The following is a 22946-nucleotide window of genomic DNA, read 5'->3' as shown; positions in this document are numbered from 1 at the left end:
TTTATAAGGGAATCAAGTGTCTTAATTGAGTGTATTTCTCCAATTTCTACCCTTGGTCAGCAAAAAGAATTTGTAAATCGAAACACTCTCCCCTTTTTAGGTGCTTACGTAACATTCGAGTAACCCAAGCGATACTAATAAGTTATCTTTCTCTAAATTGCAAACTTTTCTAAATTATTTTCAGTCGTTGTCATCGCTTTAACGAATTTATCAAACCGTAAATAAATGTTTCACTATCTATGATCGTATTACAATAACTCAGCATATGAGTGATGAACGTTATCTGAGGTGAATTTTCGTTTGATATGATTTTAAGGAAGTGATAAATTTACAATGTCACATGTTTTCCAGATTAAACTTATTAAACCATTTTCGAGAATTTTATAATATATTTGAAATCTGTTTAAGAAAAATGCTTCAAGCTGCCAACTGACCCTTAAATTAAGACAAAAAGGGGAAGAAAAAAAAGGTTGAGAAAATTTATGATGAGAATGAGGGATATTTTTATCAGCACTTCACGATCTTACCACAATTCAGCTCATGATGAACAAAATTTGATGTTATTTAAAGAAGAAAAAGAAGAAGTAAATGCACAGTGATGCGCAAAATAAAAATGCGACCCCCCCCCCCACCCCTGTGACCTACTGATCGGATTTTCACGTACTAGGAGTCAATCTTAATAGTTTGAGGGTATAACATTAAATTGGCTAATTAATTACGAGACGATATTTTAAATTACGAAATTAGACATAAATTAAATTGCAGACGATATTTTAAATAATAATTGCAGATGATATTAGACATAATTTTAATTTGCAGACGATATTTTAAATTACGAGATTAGACATAAAAATGCATCTTTTCTGAATAAACACGCCTTCTTTACGACGAATTTTGAATTAAGAAAATTTGGCCTCAATAGTTTAGGGTGGAAAGTTTGGATTCTTAAATGTTATTTCCCTTTTTGCGAATTTCACCACTCTTCTGGAAATAATGATAGGGATAAAAAACAAACAAGTATGACGCTTGCTGCACAAAAACTATGACTTTGAAATTTAAATTACTAAGGTGTGTAAAAAAGTGTACGGGAATTACGATGGTATGAATAAATTAATATTCCACAATTTGTTCGAAAATTATCAACTGTTAAACTTAGGGAAATATCGTATGGCCTGCTCTACAGACTAGAAGGAATGCGACTACAGAGTTGAAATTTGGCATACTAAAAAGGTCTCATTTGTTTAGGAACCACACAGAGTTTTATTTATTTATTTTATTTTTTTCCAAAATTCGAATTTGTTAGAAAGTTATTAAAATTTTAAGTGCTTTTTCAGAATTTTTTCTCCCCTTTTTTGATTTATGTTACATTTTGCTTTGATGTCCAAAATTCTATGAAACTTAGAAATTTGAAATTTCGGAATCGTGTTGAAAAGCGTACAAGGAGTTGGATGGAATAATAAAAAATTACGATTCGATTATTAGTTTGAGTCAAACTGAGCAAAAATAAAGTCTTTCTCAAAACTTGCAAATCTTTTTTTTTTTTTTAAACGTTGAAATATGTATTTTCTTTCGTCAATTTTCAGAGTTATTTCTTAAACAGATTCTTGTGCGAATAGTTTAACATAGGAATTGTATTTCATTTCTATTGAAATAAGTCCAAAGAAGCAGGAGGTTACTTTCGTCCAAAATTTAAAAATATTGTAAAAAATATAAAAAAAATTAGGATTTTTTTTAAAAAAAAATATGTACATTTTACTTCTCTGTACTTTATTAATTGTTTAAAACTCAATTTGATAGTTGAAAGTTGATGCATTACAAATTTTATTAACTAACGAATGTATAAGAGAAAAACACTTAAACGTAATTCAAAGTTTGTGACTTTTATTTTTGTCATACCAACAGATACTATAGAAATGAAGTTTGATCATAGATTTTTATTTTTCTTTTCTTATGATCTTAGAATGAATTGGCCTACGTCTTCCAAGATTTCTACTTCACCGCTGACTTAAATAATAATATTTTTTTTTTTTTCAAATTTTTGATAGCGATTACAACGGTAATAGGATTTGTGGAATGTTTTATGATTCATTTCTTACTAATGTTACTTTAAGAGTAATGATGAAAAAGCTAATTCAGTTTCCTAAAAAACAAGCAAAAAAATTTTATATCTTGAGGTTGTTTTATTAACTTAAAAAATAAAATACAATTTTTTTAATGGAAATTTTATTAGATTGAAGAATAGAGCAATCAAACACATATTAATTTTAAAAAAAAATCTCCTTTCAGAAATAAAGTTAAGAAAACTTTTTTTAAAGATATATATTGATAGTTTCAGTTGTATTATAACTTTTACCAGTTTTTGATAATTTAAAAATATTCATTCGTAATTATTGCAATCTTACTACGATTAATGTTAATAAAGCTCGTTAGATTGAGTTTTGATAAAAAAAATAACAATAATTAATGATCTTACTTATTTCCACAAATTAAGTTCACTTTGTCTATTGTCACATTATCTATGATTGGTTGATTGGTGTCGTGTCATGGACAGAAAATAATTTTAAATGTGATCAAAGGTCCTATATACAACATCTGTTATTGTTACATTATCTATAATTTCCTGAAAAGGAAACTCAGTTAATGTTACAGTGGACAAAATTGTTAAGCTGCCGTCTTGCTCTTTTTTCGACTCACGAGCTAGTACTTGTGATGTACTTTTATTTCCCCTGTTGAGATCAAAGAATTTCTTATAAAAAGTCTTTAAACAAATCAAATATCTCTTTTTATTAAAAAAAGAAATATTCCACATTTAGCTAGACCAGTATTTTTGGTTCGAATAACAGAACTTCAAATCAACTGATCTTATGCGCGGTGTTATATGAGTGTGTAGTGTATCTACCACTACAAAAATATAATTCCAATTCACAAACTTTGTTAACTCAATTCTACGATGGTGTACCTACCTACCTTTCCATAGACGAAGGTTGACATTGTCGATATCAACTCTCCCGACATTGGTGACCCGGATGTGATGTGAACATGCCTACCTTGACAGAAACTCCCTCTACGATATGAACACTCTTATCTCACAAAACAGCATTGAATCAACTAGTGGAATCCAGGTACCGAATTCTATCGCAGCTATAATTCTGGTCGTCGAGTACTGTATTGTCTGTAACAACTCTCCCCCACAAGTGTAAAGTGCACCAAAATTTTCATCTTTCCATTTTTCTTAAAAGAAAACCCCTGCCTACGCAAAGCAAACTTTTCCTATAAAACATTGTGGGCAATGAAAATATTAAAGGCAAGTCACCCCCAAAGGGTTTTCTTGAAGAAACGTTAAAGGAAACTCAACACAGGCTTTAATCTCTATGAGTGACCATTACCTGCACATGTAGATAGTAAATCATCAGTGCTGTATTACCAGCATATGAGTAGTAAGAAATGAGACGAGGAATGCTGCATGCTACATTATTTGAAGGGTTATTTTATTTCAGAGTATTAGATATATGTAGTTTAATATTTTAATTATTTACGAAAATAAGTGCATTATTACTTTTATTTTTCTGCAGGCAAGTGAAAAAAAAGAAGTTTTTAAAAAGGGGGGGGGGCAAAAAGTTATTTTTCTTTCTTTCTTTTTTCAAATCTAGCCTTACCGGCCCTACGCAGCCGCTTACCAGGCTTACACCTAAATGATGTCTACTGCAGTGTATCTACCACTAAAAAAATACAATTCCAATTCACAAGTGTATAAGACATGTAAAATCGATTCTATGTAGGGTACCTTTTCATAGATGAAGGTTGACATAGTCGATTAATACTCTCCCCACATTGGTGACCCGGACGTGATGTGAACATGCCTACCTTGACAGTAACTCCCTCTACGATATGAGCCCGCCTATCTTGGCAATAACGTCCACTTCGATCTGAACACGGCTACTTTGATGATGGTCCACATTGAATTGTTGACTTGCTACTGCGACATTATTCGCCTCCTCGTGCTGTTGCTACTCAGTCTTGATCACGCACAACGTTGGCCTGTATGCACTCGACTGCTAATGGCAACACGAGAGCGACCACAAAAGTGAACTTAATACAGTTCTCACGATCAGCACTCAAAAATTACGGTGATCTTAATACAACTCTCCCGGCTTCTCACAAAACAGCGATGAATCAACTAGTGGTATCCGCTCATCGAATTCTGGTGGGGGAGTACTATAGTGTATCGATACCACTACAAAAATACAATTCCAATTCACTAGTATATAAGACATGTCAACTCGATTCTATGTAGATACATGTCGACTAGATTCCTTTTCATAAATGAAGGTTGACATTGTCGAAAACCACTCTCCCCACATCTACTTCAAATTCCGGATATCCACACACTAGGTTGGAGTTAAATTTTCGAATTAGATGTCCCTAAAAAAAAGATCCAATTAAAGAAAGAAAAATATAAATTGGAAATACATACGTTTGTAAAATTATAAATCCATTGTAAAATTCATTCTGATCTAAGTGGAATTCAACGGTTAAAAAATTTATTATTATCCTACTAAATTTCAATTGTGCACTGTATTTAAATTTCTTACTGTAAAGAATATTTAGACAGTAACTTTCTTACTAAATTTTACTTGAAAATCATAGGTTATTATTTTTTTTTTATGAAATATTTTCTATAAGCAAAATGTTTAATATTTGGAATAACTATTTTTGATAAATAATATCTATCGCAATTTTATTTATCTCTCCGATTTATTCACAAATATTAAATGCATCTAAGAATTACGGGCCTTGTAATTTTTATAATTTAAAAATAATGAAAGTTGCAAATTAAATATAAATATAAAACATAACAGCTTTAAAGCATGCATCAAAAATTTTTCTAAAAAAAAAATGCAGTAGATTTTAATCTTCTTAAGAGCATGGAAAACATTTCATATTGGAAAATTTCTGAAACACAAACTTAAATATTAATCAATTTTAAACGGAATTTTTTTTCTTCTTAGAAATTTAACTGACCGATTCTACTAGCTTTGAAACAAGAACCAGATCGAATAGTAATAGGACATCTCGTTTAGACTGTTCTGTCAAAGCTGTCATCATCTGCTAGACTTATTAAAGGCCAATAACATCCCTTTCACAGAGCACGTGATACCTCACACCCAATAGGAAGGCTCCGTTTTTTCATATGGCATTAACCTCCAAGCGAATGAATTATGAGACCGACAACAGTTTCGTCGTCTCATATACTGATAGTAATCCTCTCATCCGATGCCTCTTGGCTCAAGGCGTTATGCGGCTAATTAAGTTATATTAATCGTCATAATTAATCCATCCCCGAATTAAGCCTACTAGGATATTGTTTCTACTTCTTAAATCGAATTGTTATAGGTAAGCGAAAATTTCCTCATTGAAATGTAAATATGTTGCTTTTGAAACACCTTATCAAAAATAGTGATAAAAACATTCCATAGTTGCATTCCTTTTTATTAATAACGCGATTATTATACATATGTTGGATATATGATGTGTTTTGCTGTATTTTACTTAAAGTTATTTGTGTACTTTTTGTTTTAAATTATAATTGCCAGCTCGTTTTCCCCCGTCATCGCTATCCGGTTTGGCGACCAATTTTTTTTTTTATCTATAATTATTGTTCATTTCCGCGTTTCGAGATTTTTTCTGAGCCTAGAATTGTACAGCTGAATTTCTACTAGGTAGAGTTTTTCCTAGTATTATGTAAAAGAAAAAATAATAGTTCTAATAATCAATAAGAGATCTCTGATTTGCGATTGCTATGGCGGCTCTCTGTAACGTGGCAAGTCGAAGGCCTATGCACTGGCCTTGGCCACGTTGGACTATATGTGGGTGCGACCAGCTGGTTGATTGGAATGTGAATTGCTTATGAGATCTGTGCTTTCAATTTAAGTTGTATTATTTAATGGATGCTGTGTCATTATTTCATCCAATTTCTTTCGTTATTTCAAAACCGGAGTATTAATCGGTATTTGACAGGGGGCATCCGGGAGGGAAGGGGGAGCAGTTTGTTTACATAACACTTTGTCTAGATCACTTATTTCCCCCTCTTGAATTATTGATGACTTATTAGCTTTTTATGGTTAGAAATATTTTCATGTCATAAGTATTGTTATTCTATCCATCCCTTTCCTAAAATAAATCTTTTTTGAATGTTTGTGATAATTCAGTGTATCTTCACATTTTTTCAGGTCTCCTGATATGATATTGAGTAATGCATATTGTATATACGTGTTAGACTAGTTTTTCAAATATGGTTTAACTTGTGCTAATTTGTATTTTAGAAATTTTGTTCTGTAGGTCAACATTGATAATAAGTGTAAAAAGTTTGCCTGGTTTGCTTACTTGCCTTTTTATTGACTGGTTTTATGAACACGAACTGAATAAGTTAAAAATAAGGGTCGCTTATTATTTATCTATGAAACACTAGCTGGTATATTATCTCCCACTATTAATAATAATAATATGAGCTATCTTAAGTGGCTATTGATAAAAATGTTATATTTTGTTGCTCTGCTTTAATCCATCTTGCACTCAAACAGCCATATTTGTGTAAAATTGGGGTATATTTCCATGTTCTGATCTGTCGCATCAACTACAATCGCCAAGTTATCAAATCCATTTTTAATTTGCAAATTTTGAAAAAAGAAGGGAAAAAAAAACCTGCAGATATGTTTGCCTGAGGTGGCTACGTGTTGTACTTTTCAAGTTGGTCCCTTTCTGTGATGTTTTTTTTAGTTTCTCGCTGGCCACAGCCTAGAGTTGTCCAGACTTAGCAATTATTCTGCCACAGATCACGATACGGAAATCTCCCCTATAATTGCCTCTTTCAATTCTGCTTTAAACTACTCTAGCTGTGCTGAAAAGTTTTAAATTTCTTTAAATACAGCTTTTGTGATTTCCACAAGATTAAGGAAACCTGAAAATGTCACTTCAGGAAAGGTTAATATTTTATAGTTATACCCATATTCAAATTCTAGAAATATCTCGCAGCAAACTTTATTAATAATAAATATTCAAATGCACTGTAATATAATAATCAGAACCCATTGCCTGGGGCAGATATGCATAAAAAATGCAGATGCTGTTAGCAGAACATTTCTCACAATGTAAAATTTTACAATATTACTCATTATATAAGAATAGAATAGAAAAGGTCCAATATGTATTTGACTTTTAGTCACCGAAAATTGAATGGCAGCTGAGATTTTTATAAAAATATTAAATGTAAGAGGGTTCTGTGTGTGGGGGCAAGCATTCATCAGTGTTCTCCCTAAGTGTTTTTTTGAAGGGCCACTTGTCCTTTCATGCACCCCTTCACCCTTCTTTTTTCTGCACAGTTTTTGTTTTTTAGAATGCTTTTAATCATTTTTTATTAACTATAAATTAACTGCAATAACTAATGAAAATTACTTTTTGAATTGCAGACATAAATAATGTAAGTAATTTAAAAATTGTTGAGGATCAAATGCAGCTATTTCATAATATTCATTTAGCTAAATTTTTCCGGTGTTAAGTGAGTGCCCTTTTGAAAGTTATTTTGTGATCCATTGTCTGAGGATGGTTGTGCATGCCTGCCAAGTGTCCAGTTTTTTAACGAAGACTCATGTAATTTATGACTATCTCCTGTTTACCCATATATTGTGAAATTTCTCCGTATTTGTTGCAGAGATTTAAAAAAACAAATTTGCGATAAATTATTTGCTGATTGCAAAAATGCTTCTCTTATTTCTCAACAGATAGTGCTATAGTCTGTACTGCAGTATGTTGAATGTTAATAGTTTAAGGCCGGGATAGCCTGTTTCGCAGGGTAGGGTACTTGGCCCATGCCCAAGAGGTTATGGGTTCGATCCCCGCCAGCCGGATACTCCCCGTGTACTAAATGGTGTCTGATGCACTTTAAATCTGTCGAGTCACAAAGTCCTCCATGTTCCCATAACGAATCATACCTCTGGGGGTACTGATCCAGAAGTTTCCTTGTATTCTGGAGTGGTTCAAAATTGCAAGGATATTGAGTTGAACTTTAGTTAAAGTGGCCACACTTCCCGATTTTGGCGGGACAGTCCCGCTTTTTGGTCGACTGTCCCGTGTCCCGCCGATTTTTAAAATTGTCCCGCTTTTTAGAAAATGACGTCGTTTCTTATTTTAAATGTACTGTAAAAATATATTACCTATTATTTATTAAGTATTATGGCGAATATAAAGAAATAAAAAATGCATGCCGAGTAAACTAAATTACGCAATGTGTCAAGTTAGATTTATTCGGTGGTGTTCCATCATTGTTGTTACGTCTCGGCTTAATTCAGATAAGTGCGCACTGCCGTTAGACAGTGCGGTTTGCTGTTTTCAATTTGACATTCGGTTTTACTCATTATTTGATTGATAAAGGTAGACCAATAGTCGCCACAACATAACAGTCAATAAGGTAAAATTTAATTACTCTTTTTTAGCCTTTGTAGTAATTTTTTTATTTATTTCTAGTATTTACCCACAGAATAAAAGATGAATTAAAAAAGCGAATGCAAATTTAATGAAGAGCTAAGCAGAGAATTTCCATTTATTAAAAAAACCAAAATAGACTATATGGTGCGGTGTGATTAATCAGTGTTTTCACTACAGTGCGAGAATCTTGCTTATTTTTTACTTTTCTCGCATTAAAAAATTATTAACTCGAGAAGATCGCACACTCTATTAATCAATTTCAAAGAGTGCGAATTTTGGAAAAATTTCGTCTTCTGCCATTTTGAATAGAATCCGTTTAACTTCTCTTCCTTGATCTTTCATTATTTTCTACATCGATGCTTGTTATACAGCTTCCCTATTTACCAGTATTGTTTCAAACAGGTGCGAACAGCAGAACACAATGTCCCCCCCCCCCTTTCAGAACACATTTCTCTGCAACCACGTGTTCACCGAAGGCAAGATTTCTTCATGTAAGACGTTTAAATTTTTTTAAATGAAATGCTACAAATTTACTAGTGATTCCGAATTGTTCAGCATCTGTTGCAACGTCATTTAGCACTCAAAACCGAATTAAGACAAAATATCGTATACAAATGACTGATAAACATTTGAGCAACCTAATGAGAAAAGCTGATGAAAAAGTAGATATAGAACATTTTCCATATGATGATGCAGCAAAAATATTCAATGCTTTAAAAGTTAGGAGATGTTAAAAATGTATTATAATTGAAGAAATATTTTTTTACAAGTCTAATCGTGTTTTTTTAATTTTTAGAAATTTTACTTAACTTTTTGAGATCTCACCCTATTTTTGAGAAAGGGTGAGAAATTCTCTCTTTTTTTTTCTGTAATGAAAACACTGGATTAATGCAATGCTCAATTCTCGGTTTCACATGGTGGATAAAACAATATTACTAAACATCTAGCGACAAAGAGGCACGAAAGATTTTTGAATAATACCGCTTCCTGGTCTAAAACGGAACAGTTCTTTCGCAGTGCTAGCGTTGACAGCGTGGAAAAACAGTTAGCGTTAGCGGAAGGGCTATTTGCTTTCCACACCATAAACCACAATCAAAGTTTCGGATCAATAGATTCTACGTCGCAAATGATCGAAACATTATACAACAAAAAAATTCCATATGCAAGGACAAAAACTGAAGCAATTATTTGTAATGTTTTTTCACCATATTCGTTTTCACAATTGCAGAAAGAATTAGAAAAATTCGCATTTATATCTATATATTCTGATGCTTCCAACCACAAAGATTTAAAATTATTTCCCACAATTGTTAGATTTTGTGATCCAGAAACAGGAATTAAAATTGGAATATTAGATTTTGTTTCATTGCCAGGTGAAACTTCACAAATAATTTTTGATTCAATAAGTACTGTTTTAAAAAAGAATAATTTGAACAATAAAATTATTGCCTATTGTGCGGATTACACTAACGTAAATTTTGGTGGAAGAAGAGGCATCAATAACGTTTTTATGAAACTTAACGAACATTTGAACCAAAAGTTTATTGGAGATAGGTTGTGCAGCGCACATTCTACATAATACTATTCAAACAGCATCTGACTTACTTCCAGTTGATGTTGAAAATATTATTGCAAAAATTTATTCATATTTTTATATACATACTATGCGTGTTGAAAGATTGAAGGATTTTTGTGAAAGCGCAGAAATCGAATATAAAAAAATTCTTGGTTACTGCAAAACACTATGGCTAGCTCTTTTACCAGGTGTAGAAAATATTTAAAAAATATACGAACCATTAAAATAATACTTTTTATCACAAGATAAATGTCCAAGAATATTGTAGCTCTTTTTTTGAAATGACACATCCCAAATTTGGCTTCAGTTCATCCACAACACATTATTTCGCAATGCTGTGAAAATTATTGAAGGGGACGAAATTTTTATTACGGAAGTGTCAATTCAAATCAATAATTTAGAAACAAAATTACGAGAAAGAATTGATAACGATTATGTTCCTATCAGCCCAGGTTTAAGGCAGTCGCTCTCTTTAGACTTGTAACAGGCCATGACTGTCTGGCCAAACACCTTTTTAGTATAAACATTTTTGACTGTCCTAAATGCAAGCTCTGTTGTCTTGGGGAGGACATGGACTGGCCCCATATTTCCGTCTGTCCTGCGCTCATCTCCACTACTTTGTGTGGACGCTACTGGGAGGCTAGGGCCCGTATGGGCTAAGCATGTCACCATTCAATTCTATTTATCTCTTTTTGCCTTGTTTTTCTTGTTATTTTATCCTTTTTGTTCTTTTAAATTGGCCTGCCATTGGAAATAATAAAAAAAAAAAATGTTCCTTTAATTATTCAAAAAGACATCACTAGGTTGGAAGAACAAGGTGCCATTTTGGGTGACATTAAAAAAAGAGATTTTATGAGAATATGTGGAAAAATCTTTAATATATTAGTAACCATTTTCCGAAAAATAATATTTGCGAAGATGATCTTTTTGATGAGGTGTCATTGGTAAAAAGATATGTTACAGATGAAAAAATTAAATGTTGGTTGTCTGCAAATGTGGAAACAGACAAAAAACCTTCATTTTAAACAGAATAATATTCCTTATCAAACTATTTTGAAAATTGTAGAATTCGCGCTCTCCCTTCCAGGAACAAATGCAGCAACAGAACCTGTTTTTTCTAGTATCAATAAACTATGGACAGCTGAAAAAGCGCAGTTGAACATTAAAACTGTAAAATCTATAGTAAGTGTAAAATATGATTTGACCAATTCATGTGAAATATTTCACGACTTTTTAATAAATGATCCGAATCTATTGCGAAGTATTCAGTCGGAACAAAAATATGACCGTGAAAGAAAATCATAATTTTTTAAAAATAAAAAATTTCATTTAATTAAAAATCAGGATGTTCAAATTATTATTTTTTACAAATATTTTTATAGTTACCAATAATTAGTAATAAATATACTTTTGTACAAGTATATGAATGTATACAATAAAATATATATAACTAAATTGTGATTCTGATTTCATCCCATTTGTCCCACTTTGTCTCAATGAAAATGTGGTCACTTTAACATTAGTAGTCGTAAACACAAAATTGGGTCTGATGTTTCACAACAGTTATAAAAAATAAAAAAATTGCTTAAGTAATTATAAATAATGGTTTAAAAAATCTTCATTAGTTTAAGATTTATAGACCTATTTTTTACTTCGTTCTTGTATTATTTGCAATTTTGACTTGTGTATCGAAACTTTCCTCGTAGCCTAAGAAATTGTTGCTAGTTAAATCTTCCTTATTTTATTTCTCCAATGTTAGCAGGTATGGTTGTGCATTCCTGCTTTGCATATATAGACTATATATAAGGCTTGAAATTAATGGTGGTTCTCTGAAACCTCATATGAAACTCATTTTTCATATGAGGTTTCATATGATTTGACTCACACCTCCCTAAAATAATACTCAGTGGCATCCTGTCGCACTGCATAAATAATTTGATAAAGAATTTCTCATTTTTTTGCTGACTTTATCATTTAAAGCTTTTTTTCGCCTTCTGCTCAACGAGATTGATAATTAGGTTTTATCATTCCAAAACTATCAAGTAAATCAAAATTTTAATATTGTAGAAGTGGGTTAAACAGTTTAAAACATCAACATCATAGATTGTAGCTCTCCGTCTACGGCTTTATATATTTGTTAGGAATTAGCATATAGTTCTTGTTGACACTAATCATTTATAAGAGTCTTTGCGAATGTGCATTCTCGTTGCATCCGTTTAAGCCATTTGCATAAAAATTACCTTAATTGAAATTCAGCTGTACTTTCAAATTTGATTAGTGCAAAGTTTACGTGAGTTTGGTTGTATCAGGATGTACCTAAAGAAAATTTTAAATAAAACAAGAATATTTTTGAGAAAAACTATTTTTTTCAATATTTAAAAGAAACAGTAATAATGAAAACTTTTTACTAATTTTTGAGGCTCCACAGAAATTGTGGGCCCTTGCCTAGTGGGCCTAGACGATAATCAGGCACTGAGTTTGCAATGAAATGTCATTGCTTGTGAAATTTATAGAAATGAACTAAAAGAGAACAAAAATCAAGTTTAATAGGAAGGAAATAATTTCAAAATGATAGTGGCATCCAATAATCAGTGGGATCCTGACGCAACTTTCAATGTAAAGAGACTGTGTGCTTTTAGATTTTTATTTTCATTTTTATGTTATGTTAAATTCAAATAATTAAAAGTATCTCTTTTTCTGCAAATATGTTATTAAGTTTACCGATAAAAATATTCAGTGCTTAGAACAAATAATGTTAGAACAAATAGTGACTAAATATGTGTGCAACCCTTAGTTAATCTACCTGCTGTGGCCTTTCACTCAAAAAAATTGTGAACCCCTAAGTTACGCATTAGCAATATAACTAAACTACTGGCCCTTTGGACTAGTGATATCCTATGTCATTTTTGCGCCAATAGCCCATTGTGCAGCTCTAGTGCGACGTAAATTAACAACAACAACCTATCTCGTTTTGTTTTTGTATTTCATTAATTTTTATATTTATTTTTAGGTAATTAGCTTAGAATTAAAAGTATAATGGAAATCGCATCAGCTTTGTCTACCGGACTTGTGTCTCTTCCTGTCATAACAAGTATTGCTGGAGGGTTCTTTGTCATAGTGTTAGTTGCTATTATTTATAAGTATAGCATTCAAGAAAAATCGTTTGAGGATGCTATTGAGGAGCAGAAAAGGCGTAAGCTCGAGGAAGAGCAGCAGCAGAAGTTGAAGAAAGCAAAAAAGGAAAAAGTTTTTAAACGTAGCTGGGCAAACAAGAAAAAAGAGAAAGCCGAAAGAGATACTACTCCGGATATAACTCCCGTAGAAGAGAAAAGAGAGATCCCGCAAATCGAGATAATCGAGCCCAAAGAGAGCAAACCTGTTAAGCAAAAAAACAAAAAGTCAAGTCCAGCTTCTAATCAGATTTCTAATTCAGTTGAGAAACAAGAGAATGCAGTCATTCCTGATAAGTCTGTTGTACAAGAGAAGAAGAAAGAAATTTCCGTTCCTGATAAAAAGAAAGAATCTCCTGCCGCTACTGAAAAGAAGGAATCTGTGAGTGAAAAGAAGAGAGAAAATAATCCTGTTCAGGAAAAGAAGAAAGATGTTCAAGAAAAGAAAAAAGAAGTGATCATTGTAGAAAAAAAGAAAGAAGAGAAAGAAGTTGAAAAGATAAAAACTGATGTCCTGAAAAGCAAAGAAAATGTATCTGCTACTCTTGCGAGTACTTCTAATAAAAAGAAAAAGAAGGAACAATCTGAAAAAAGTAAGTTAATTTTAAAGGCTAAAATTATTTCAAGATTTCTTACTTGAAGAAGTTTTTAAGTTAGTTTACGCAAATTCATTATTTTTATCCTCTTATATCTTCAGATATTGTTGTGTGCTTAAAGTTAATTTAATTTTGAAATTCTTTAAGTATTTTTATTGTTTTTTAAATAATTTTTAGAGATGTTATCCTATTCATGTTTATCTCTTGTTTATATTTTTAGTCACTGGTGTAGAGGCGTTGACTGCTGGTAAACTGTTCTCTCTTATTAAAGAAGCTGCTCTGGATGCTGATGAAGTTCAAAATTTAATTGATATTTTGCTAAATAAACAAAAGGATTCTGCTAACTGGACCAAAGTAAATATATGTTATTTTTATTTATCTTTGTATTACTTTATCAAAGAAGCATAGTTCAAATAAAATGATAACTATGAAAGCTATCTGATACCCATGATGTGTCTTTAAATTCTATTTGTATCAAAACATGGCATATTAATTGCAAATTGTGCCTGATTATAGGTACATCTTTTAGCAGCTAAAATTCTTTAAGATACAATTGAGAAGACATTAAAATGATTAATAAATTTTTGTTAAGCAATGACTGTTCTAAGAATGCAGGGCTGCAAAAAACCCACATACCCAGAAAAACCCACTCTGAAAAACCCAGTAAAACCAGAGTTTGAAAATATCCGTTTTTTAAAGGAAAAAAAAAAATCCCCACCCTGCCTGGATTTTATTAAAAAAACACAGAAAATTGGGATTTTTCATTTAGTAAACATTAACTTTAAAGTTTTACTGTGTAAATAATTTTATTTATTAAATAGTGTTGTATAAGCTTAAAAATAGAAATAAATCCAAACAATAATATATAATACATATAACAAAATTAAAATAAGTTTAAATAACACATTGCCACTAATACATATTTGAATCTTCTTTACTGTTAAAGACATAAGGTTTCACAATTTTTAACTCAAGCTTTATAAAATATAAATTTATAACTATAAATGTAATATAAAAGTAACAAGTTTATTAATCTTTTTGTTTTCATTCACATTTATTTACTATATTTATTAAGCATTATAAATTTATAATCAGTAAAAGCTAAAATTTCATCTGACTTTTAACTTTAATAAAATAAAACTGAAATAAATATTTAATGGTCTTCCATATTTTTTTAATAAGATTAATAGAAAGTGAAATTAAAATGACGTATAATTATAATGAGTATCAGCTACTTGTCCCATTTTTTTCAAATATTTAATGTGCAGAAAAAGGTTTCATTTTTAGATAAATAATTTTAACTTTATATTTTTAATTTCAAGAAACCAATTAATCTTTAAAATCATGAAAAAAAGCATGTATAAAAAGTTTTAACTTATTTTTTTAAAATCAGAAAATAAAACTTTAAATTTGTTAATGTGTCACTCAGTAAAAAAAAAATTTTTAAGCAGGTTTTTTCCTATAAAAAACCCACTTAAAGATTTCAATAGTAATATAAAATTATAGATTAAAGTTTCTTATACTTTAAATACATTAAAAACTTAATCTTATATAGCACACAACTCTATTGGAAAAATTTATGCTACACAATAAATTATATAAAATTAAATGTGCCTCAATATGTTTTAATGAAAACAGTTTTTTTTAAAAGAAACCCCCACTTAGTGTTCCAAATGTATTTTTTCATGGGTTTTTTCAAAGTGGGCCAACTTGGTGAACCCTGAGTAAAACCCATCTTAAAGTGGGTGTTACTGGCTTTTTCCAAAATTGATTTTTTTTAATACTTTGTTATATTAAAGAGCTGTTCTATTGAAATATATATGTAGTCTAGCCTAAAAAAAGGAACCTATTGTGAAAAAACTAACAACAATCAGAAGAGAAAAATTATAACCCAACCGGGTTTGGTTTTTCTGGGAAAACCCTGGTTTTTTGCTACCTTGTAAGAATGGCTTAAATTTTATTAGTATAATTCCTGAAAATTCAAAGTTTTTCACTTCTACTTTTTTTTAATAAAGAAAATATAATTACTTTTACTTTTTATTAAATTTAAGTAAAATTAAGTATTAAAATAATAAAATTTGATTATGTCTTTTAATATGAGTATAGTATACAGTATAGTTTGAATATAATAAAACCTAATTATTATTAAATTAATCTTTTAATTTAATAATAATTAGGTTTTACTAAACTCATTTACATTAAATATTCAAAGCTACAGGTATTTTTAGTTTTTCAGAAATTCTTTGAATTGTTCCTTCTTATTTTGAAGTAATTTAAAAATGATATATTAAATAAATAGCTTAAAAGTTAATACTATAATTTAAACTAGATTGCATTTATAAACAGTTTTAAAAAGTTGATTAAATACTTTATTTTTATACTTGAGACGCGGGCGTAAATAACACAAAAGCAAAAAATGATTACTCATTTAAAAACAATCTAAATTCTGTGAATTTGTTTGTAATTTAAATGGAAACTTGACTGAATTTTGGAGTTGACATTTGAATAAAGAATTCTATGCAGATCCTAACTTGCAAAATATGATATAGAATTAAAATATTTTACTTGTGTGTCAGATGTAATTCCTTAAAGTTGAATATAAATTAAAATTAACAATAAAATTTTTAAATACTGAAAATTACTTTAATTTTTTTTTAAAAATCTTAATACTATAAAAATTTTTTTTTCCACTAAGGAGTTTCTTTAAATTTAAATTGTCCTCAATTTCCTGTTGAGATGGTGGATCAATGTGTTTTTTTAACATTTTCCATATTGTAAAAGTTAATTGAAAAATGACTAATTGTAATTGTGCTGCATATATTAACAGTGTTAATACAACTAACCCTAGCAACAATTTTACATTGGCCCCGCTTCGTCTCAAAATTGACTCAATATTAGTTCTATATGAGCATGTACGGAGGGAATGATATTAAGATGTCTAGATTTTTTAATATTGGTCCTATATAGGGCCACTATACGATCAATATAGGGCCTATATTGGATGAATAATGTAATGAAAATAAAATAGTGTTTGAATCTAACAACTCTATATAGGGCTGATATTGGTTGTAAAGTGGATGTAAAATTTACAGGTGAATCAAACAGTTCTATATAGGGCCAGTATCGGAAAATAACTATAAACTACATAATATAAGCTACATACTACTAATAACTATAACTACACATTTTTCTCTTATTTTGATAATGAGTGAGTATTATGTTTTGAACTGTACACATTAAATATAAGTATGAGTGGATAATTCAAAAATTGTTGAGGATCAAATTTAGTTATAATTATTACATATTTGATAAATTTTTAGGGTGTTAGGCGAGTGCCCTTTCAAAACTCGAAGTGCTTTTTTCTGTGAGGAAGCACCCAGCCTTTTTTATTCTTATGGAGAACTCTGCTAATTGATAGATTTAAAGTTGTTTTTCAAAAAATTGAAATTGAGTTGCTTACCTCAGAATAATTATAGTAAAATAAATAACAAATAAGACTTAATTTAACAGTTTTAATTTAAATAACTTAATATACAACGTAGCTAAGCAACTTTTATTAGGTTACTGAGATGAAATACATTATTCAAAATTAACCTAAAAGAATATTTAAATGGTTTTTATTTATATTTCACTTCATTTTATAAAGAAAAAGCAAAAGGAAAACAATTGTGACAAAAGCAGTGGTGTTTGAAGTAAAAATAATTAATTTACAAATAAAATATTTATTATTTTCAAATTTGAAATAGACTACACAAATGCTTAGTTGCAAACTTGTACAGCCATTGGGGGAAATAATTTTCTTAGTGATAGCAACATTATCTTTTTGGCATTTTAAATCTTGAGGATAAAAGTTTCAAATAATTTCAACCACAGCAAGTCAATAATTTAACAAAATTATGCAGATAAAATTTATTTGTCGGCTAATTATGCTTTTAGATGTCTTATTTTTATTATTTTAAACTTTTAATTAATTTTATTATATTTTTGTTCTGATGTAATTTTTTTTATTTTTTTAACAAATGTTAAAATGCATCAAATTATAAATCCTGAATCAGCTTTTTCTTATATTTTAAAAATCTAAACGTGTATTTATCTCAAATTTTGTTCTTGTGTTTACTAAGCAAACATAACTAGTCTGAATTTATTTTCAGAAAAATGACCAGCTAGCCAATACAAAAAAAGACCTCCAAGAGAAAGAACAGCAATTGGATCTTGAACATAGCCAAAAGCAAGCCGTTGTTCTTAAGTTGAAAGATGTCAGAGAAGAGTACAACCAGTTCAAAGCAAAAGCTACTGCTCACGAAAAAAGCTTGCAGGAAAAAATGACAAAGCATCAACAAGAGGTTCAAAATCTCAGTTCTCGTATAAAACAACTACAAGAGCAATTGGCTGCAGAAAAAGAAAAGAATAATCAGGTATTTTGCTTGTCCTTTAAGTTTATACTCTTAAAATTGGTATTCTAGTAATCATTCCTTATTTTCCATTTTTTTTCCTAAATAGGAAACAAATGTTTGGATGAACATGATATTTGCTTATTATTCAGTATTTAACTATCTAATCTTTTCTTAGCAATTACTATTTTATGTGAGAAATTCTGTTATATATTTTTTAAGCAGAGTTGGGAAAATTTAGGACAGACTGGATTATTATGCGTTTTGAAACAGGGTTTAATCCGTCTTTGCCCAAAACCCCTTTGTCCAAAACTGTCTAAAACCCTTTTACTCATATTGTGTCATAATTTAAAAAAAAAATTGTGAAAAAAAAATTTTTGAACAAGAAACACAATGAAGACAATTTTTTGTTTTGTTACAAAGGTTAATTATTATTTTTAATATTACAATATTTATCCATATATGAAAACATAATTTATCAGTATTAAAAGCATATATTCATATTTAAGGGATAATGTATTCACTTTTGTTGTTCAATGAATTGTGGAGCTTCGAAAATTATAAATTTCTTCCTGTTATGTTATTTTCTTTTGATAAGTTTAAGCAAATTGTATAAAAAGTATCAAATATTTATTAATATATGTAGTTATGTGTTACACATATAAAATTTTTACCTTTTACCAATGTTCAAGTTTCTGGACACTTTAAGACAGTTCAGGACAATTTAAGATAGTTAAAGACAGTAAAACCCATGTGTCCTGTCCAAAACCAGTTTAGGACGTCCAAAACCCCAACCCTATTTTTAATAGTATAAAAGTAAAGACTTTATAGATGGCTCTGGGAATCATGCATGTCAACTTAGTTCAGAGAAGATTGGTCTTGTTATAATTTAGTTTTGTTTTAATTTATGGTTCATTTTAAGCTAACAATTAATATATTTTGACATTAGCACTGATCATGTAATAAAAATAAGGATATATAAGGGGCCGTTCAAAAAGTACGTACATCACGAAAGGGGGGGAGGGGTTTTACTATTTTGTACGATGGGGAGGGGGGGAGGTATTATTCAAACTACGTACATTATAACCATACACCAAATTTAAATTTGACCTTTTCCTACACACGTATTATGCATATGTTTGTTCTTTTATTTTTTTTTTCACACGGCGACCACTTGTTAGATTGAGTAAATCAGTTCTCAAAATAAGTTGTCTCGCAAAATAAAAAATTGCAAGCACCAAACTTTCCCCGATTGGTGGTATTTCTTCGTTGGGTGTTATTGTTTAAATAATTTAAATGAATAAATTATTTTAAATAAATATTTAATTTTATTAAAAACATAATTATTTTAGTTTTTATCAAAAAGGGGGGTAGACTAATAAAATGTACGTACTCGAAGGGGGGGGGAGTACGACCTTATGTACGGTAATGTACGAAGGGGGGGGGAGGGGTTTAAAATTTCTCCATTTTTGTGTACGTACTTTTTGAATGGCCCCTAATTAGATCGTATAGTAATCTGAACAACTAACTAGAGTAAAATTTGCGTTGCGAGTAAATTAAACAAAATTTATGAAAATGACTTAATATTCAAGTATATTGCTTTGTGATTTTACATTAGAAAATAATTGTTTCATGCTCTACGTTTAACATCAATTGCCATTCTCCGACATGCTCATGCAGACCTGCCACGCGCCCCGAGGTCAAATAATAATTTTAATCAATTTGGTCATGCTGTAATTTTGACTAGAATTAATTTTAATTTAAATTATTTTACCCAATCTCATAAAATAATTAATTATTTAGAGGGATTAAACACGATCTTTGAGGTTTATGGTACCAGGCTGCACATGTACTATCGCTTTTTTTATAGTTTAAAAAGAATGGTATAAAACATAGTCTATAATGAAAGACAAATTAGTATGTTAAGCAGAAATGTATTAAAACAAAAATCTTGACTACATTTGAACTATTTACATAAACTCATCGTACTTAATCCAATAATTCGAACACATTATTTAGAACAATAAAAATTTGGTGCTGCACCTACTTAACTAAAAAGACAATATTAAAAATTTGACAGAATATTTTAGGAAAACACTTAGTATATTTTAACGAAGTTTGGCTGGGTTTTTTTGGGAGTAAAAAAGATTCATCACGCACATGCTGGGTAAATGAATGGTGTAATTATTAGTTAATGAACATAATTTAAGTTGACCTTATTCGGCTATATTATTTTACATATTAATTTCTTTAAAGTGCATCGCCAAGCTATAAAAAATTATTAAAATTTAAAATTCAATAAAAAAAATTACTTATCAAATATTATAATTTGATCACATTTAATTTATATTCAATTAAATGAATGTATTAAATTTAAAATTTTTTTGTTTGTTAAAATTTTGTAGCATGTTTAACATTGTATATTCTGATTTTTTACTATTTCTTTTCAGAATGACAAACAAAGTGAGGAAAAAGACCTTACTCTGAAAAATAGTGAAGAAGAGAAAGCTAAGTTGCAACAGAAATTGAAAAAGCTGGAGACAGAGTAAGATAATCACAAAGTGTATCTGAATAACTTTTATACTCTTTCAGTTTATTTCAACAATAAGTTCATTTTTAATTTGCAGAAAATACAACATTTCTGAAAAAAATAAATTTAAAATCTTCCGAACAGTTTTTTAAAAAAAAAACATTCAGTTAGTAGCCCTCATTAACCGCTTCCTTGATTATCCAGAGTTCGTAAATTTGGCAAATCAAAAATCATAAATTTGCCGAATGAAATTGTGTTTGGCAAAAGTGTTGGAGATTTTTTTTTTTCGCACTGTAAAAAAATTTAAATTGTGTCAAAATTGATTTTTCCAAACAAATCAATATTTTTTATTCAGTTACGGTAATTTTCGATAGATGCGCTGCATAACTAATTAGAATTGGATCTAAATAATATAAGCCTGTAACAAACTACCGTAAAATAGTTTTCTATGTGAAAAAAAATAATCATAAAAATTGTTTATATTTGCATTTGGCGAAGAATTTCGAAAATTTACGAATACTTTTGATGTTCGGCAAACTTATTTGCTAATAATTTGAAATTCTTAGCATGAGCCCTGGTTATGCTATACACTATACATTTGCAGTTACATTGTTTTGTTAAACTTATACTAATGCATGATGTTATCCTCTGAAATATAAGAACTTCGTGATTGGATTTCCATTTTAACCTCTTTCCTGATTTTCCCGAGTTAATTCGGATATGCATATATTGCAAATATTTATTATCCCAAGAAAACTAAGGCGTAGCAGAATTTGTAAGTTTGTTTTATCGCATTTTTGCTCTACTGGAAGCAAACAATACATAATGTGGTGTGTTTGGAAATTTGCCAAATTTTGTTTGGGAGTATTGCTGTTGGATTGTGGGACTGCACACTTAGTGTGATTGCATATACGGTGATCACTGAATTTAATTTACATAGGGAAAAAAAAAAGAATAAACAAAAATGGCGTATCACTTCACTAGTGTTTGGAAATTATCACTTTTTTCATTTGCTCGAGATAACTTGGGATAGTAAACTGGTGGTAAATTATATAAATTTTACACATAAAAAAAATTTCAAAATTGCACTTAAATCTTGTGTATTATGTTTTGCTTTAGTTCCTTGTATTTATTAATAAAATGAAAATTTTTTAATTTTTTGCATTAAAAAAAAAATTGGTTAGAGAAGCAGTTAATAGCATATTGAGTATTATAATGTTTACAGTAATTTAATGGCATTCAATTGTCAGGAAAAATGACAGAAAGGATTTTTAATTCTTTAGATTTTCACTTTCATATTCTTCTGCTTTTAGGCTGTCAGTTTTATTTCATGTTATTAAGAAGACTTTTTAAAGGAGCTCAGACTGAATAATTAACTTTGAAAAAAGCAGATGAATTAAGAGCATCCTTAAATACCTACTTGCCTTTAAAATAGCTTTCTCCGAAATTATTTTGTCTATTATTTAGATTTATTTTAATGAAAAATCATACCTTTAATCACAAAAATAATTAACACTAGTTGATTCTTCTTTTTTCTTTCATCCTAATTTCTATGGAACTTGCTTATAAAAATAAAATTGAAATGTATAGGATAATAGGGGTTTTGCCCCTAAACATGGCAATATTCAGCTTTTAATTACAGAATTAAACTTTTATTCTAAAATCTATTAAGGCTTAAGTCAATTGCAGAATCAATCAAAAGTATACTATTTTACTAATAACATAAAAATATACATATAATTATGCTATGATTTGCATGACAAATTTTTTATGTTTCAATTGCAAAAACAGTCACTAATATTTATAGTTTGGTTGACTTATAAATAATTTTGTTATTTTGGAAATAGGTCGAATAGTGGGGCAGCATCTAAGAATGATTTTGAGGCCATGAAAAAGTCTAGAGAGGAACTACAGAAAGTACACAATCTTTTGATTGAGCAACATACTCAGCTTGTTAATTCTCACAAAAAGGATTTGTTGAGTGTTGAAAAGAAATTGTCTGCCTCTGAAAAGCAATTAGAAGAAATCAGTGCCAAAAAAGCTAATTTGGAAGATTCTCTGAAAACTGAACAGGTAAGGCTGTAACTATGGATTAACCATCAAATTTTGTGATGTAGCAATCACATCTTAAAATAATTAAAATTATTAATTATCCTTGGTAGTAACAGATTTACATAACTACAGATTTTTCATAGAATTGCA

At 29.7% G+C, this 22946-nt stretch overlaps 1 protein-coding gene across 4 annotated transcripts in view; it reads left to right on the top strand.

The window, feature by feature from the left end:
• Nucleotides 1-5235: 5235 nt before the first annotated feature.
• Nucleotides 5236-22946, top strand: part of LOC107441706 (uncharacterized) — a 51134-nt gene continuing 33423 nt past the window's right edge. For 2 of the 4 annotated variants that reach the window (XM_043055029.3, XM_043055027.3), the window contains exons 1-6: nucleotides 5236-5394; nucleotides 13068-13820; nucleotides 14044-14177; nucleotides 17975-18238; nucleotides 20665-20759; nucleotides 22592-22817. In XM_043055029.3, the coding sequence (XP_042910963.2) occupies nucleotides 13094-13820; nucleotides 14044-14177; nucleotides 17975-18238; nucleotides 20665-20759; nucleotides 22592-22817 (1446 nt within the window). In that variant the 5' untranslated portion in view covers nucleotides 5236-5394; nucleotides 13068-13093. Of the gene's footprint in view, nucleotides 5395-5786; nucleotides 6122-13067; nucleotides 13821-14043; nucleotides 14178-17974; nucleotides 18239-20664; nucleotides 20760-22591; nucleotides 22818-22946 lie in introns of those variants that run through there. The other 2 variants (XM_071182886.2, XM_071182885.2) reach the window with 2 other exon arrangements.

This window comes from Parasteatoda tepidariorum, chromosome 4 (genome assembly GCF_982258835.1).
Source record: "Parasteatoda tepidariorum strain Cologne lab strain chromosome 4, Ptep-v5.0, whole genome shotgun sequence".
Lineage (NCBI taxonomy): Eukaryota > Metazoa > Arthropoda > Arachnida > Araneae > Theridiidae > Parasteatoda > Parasteatoda tepidariorum.
This window is presented reverse-complemented; position numbering and strand designations above follow the sequence as displayed.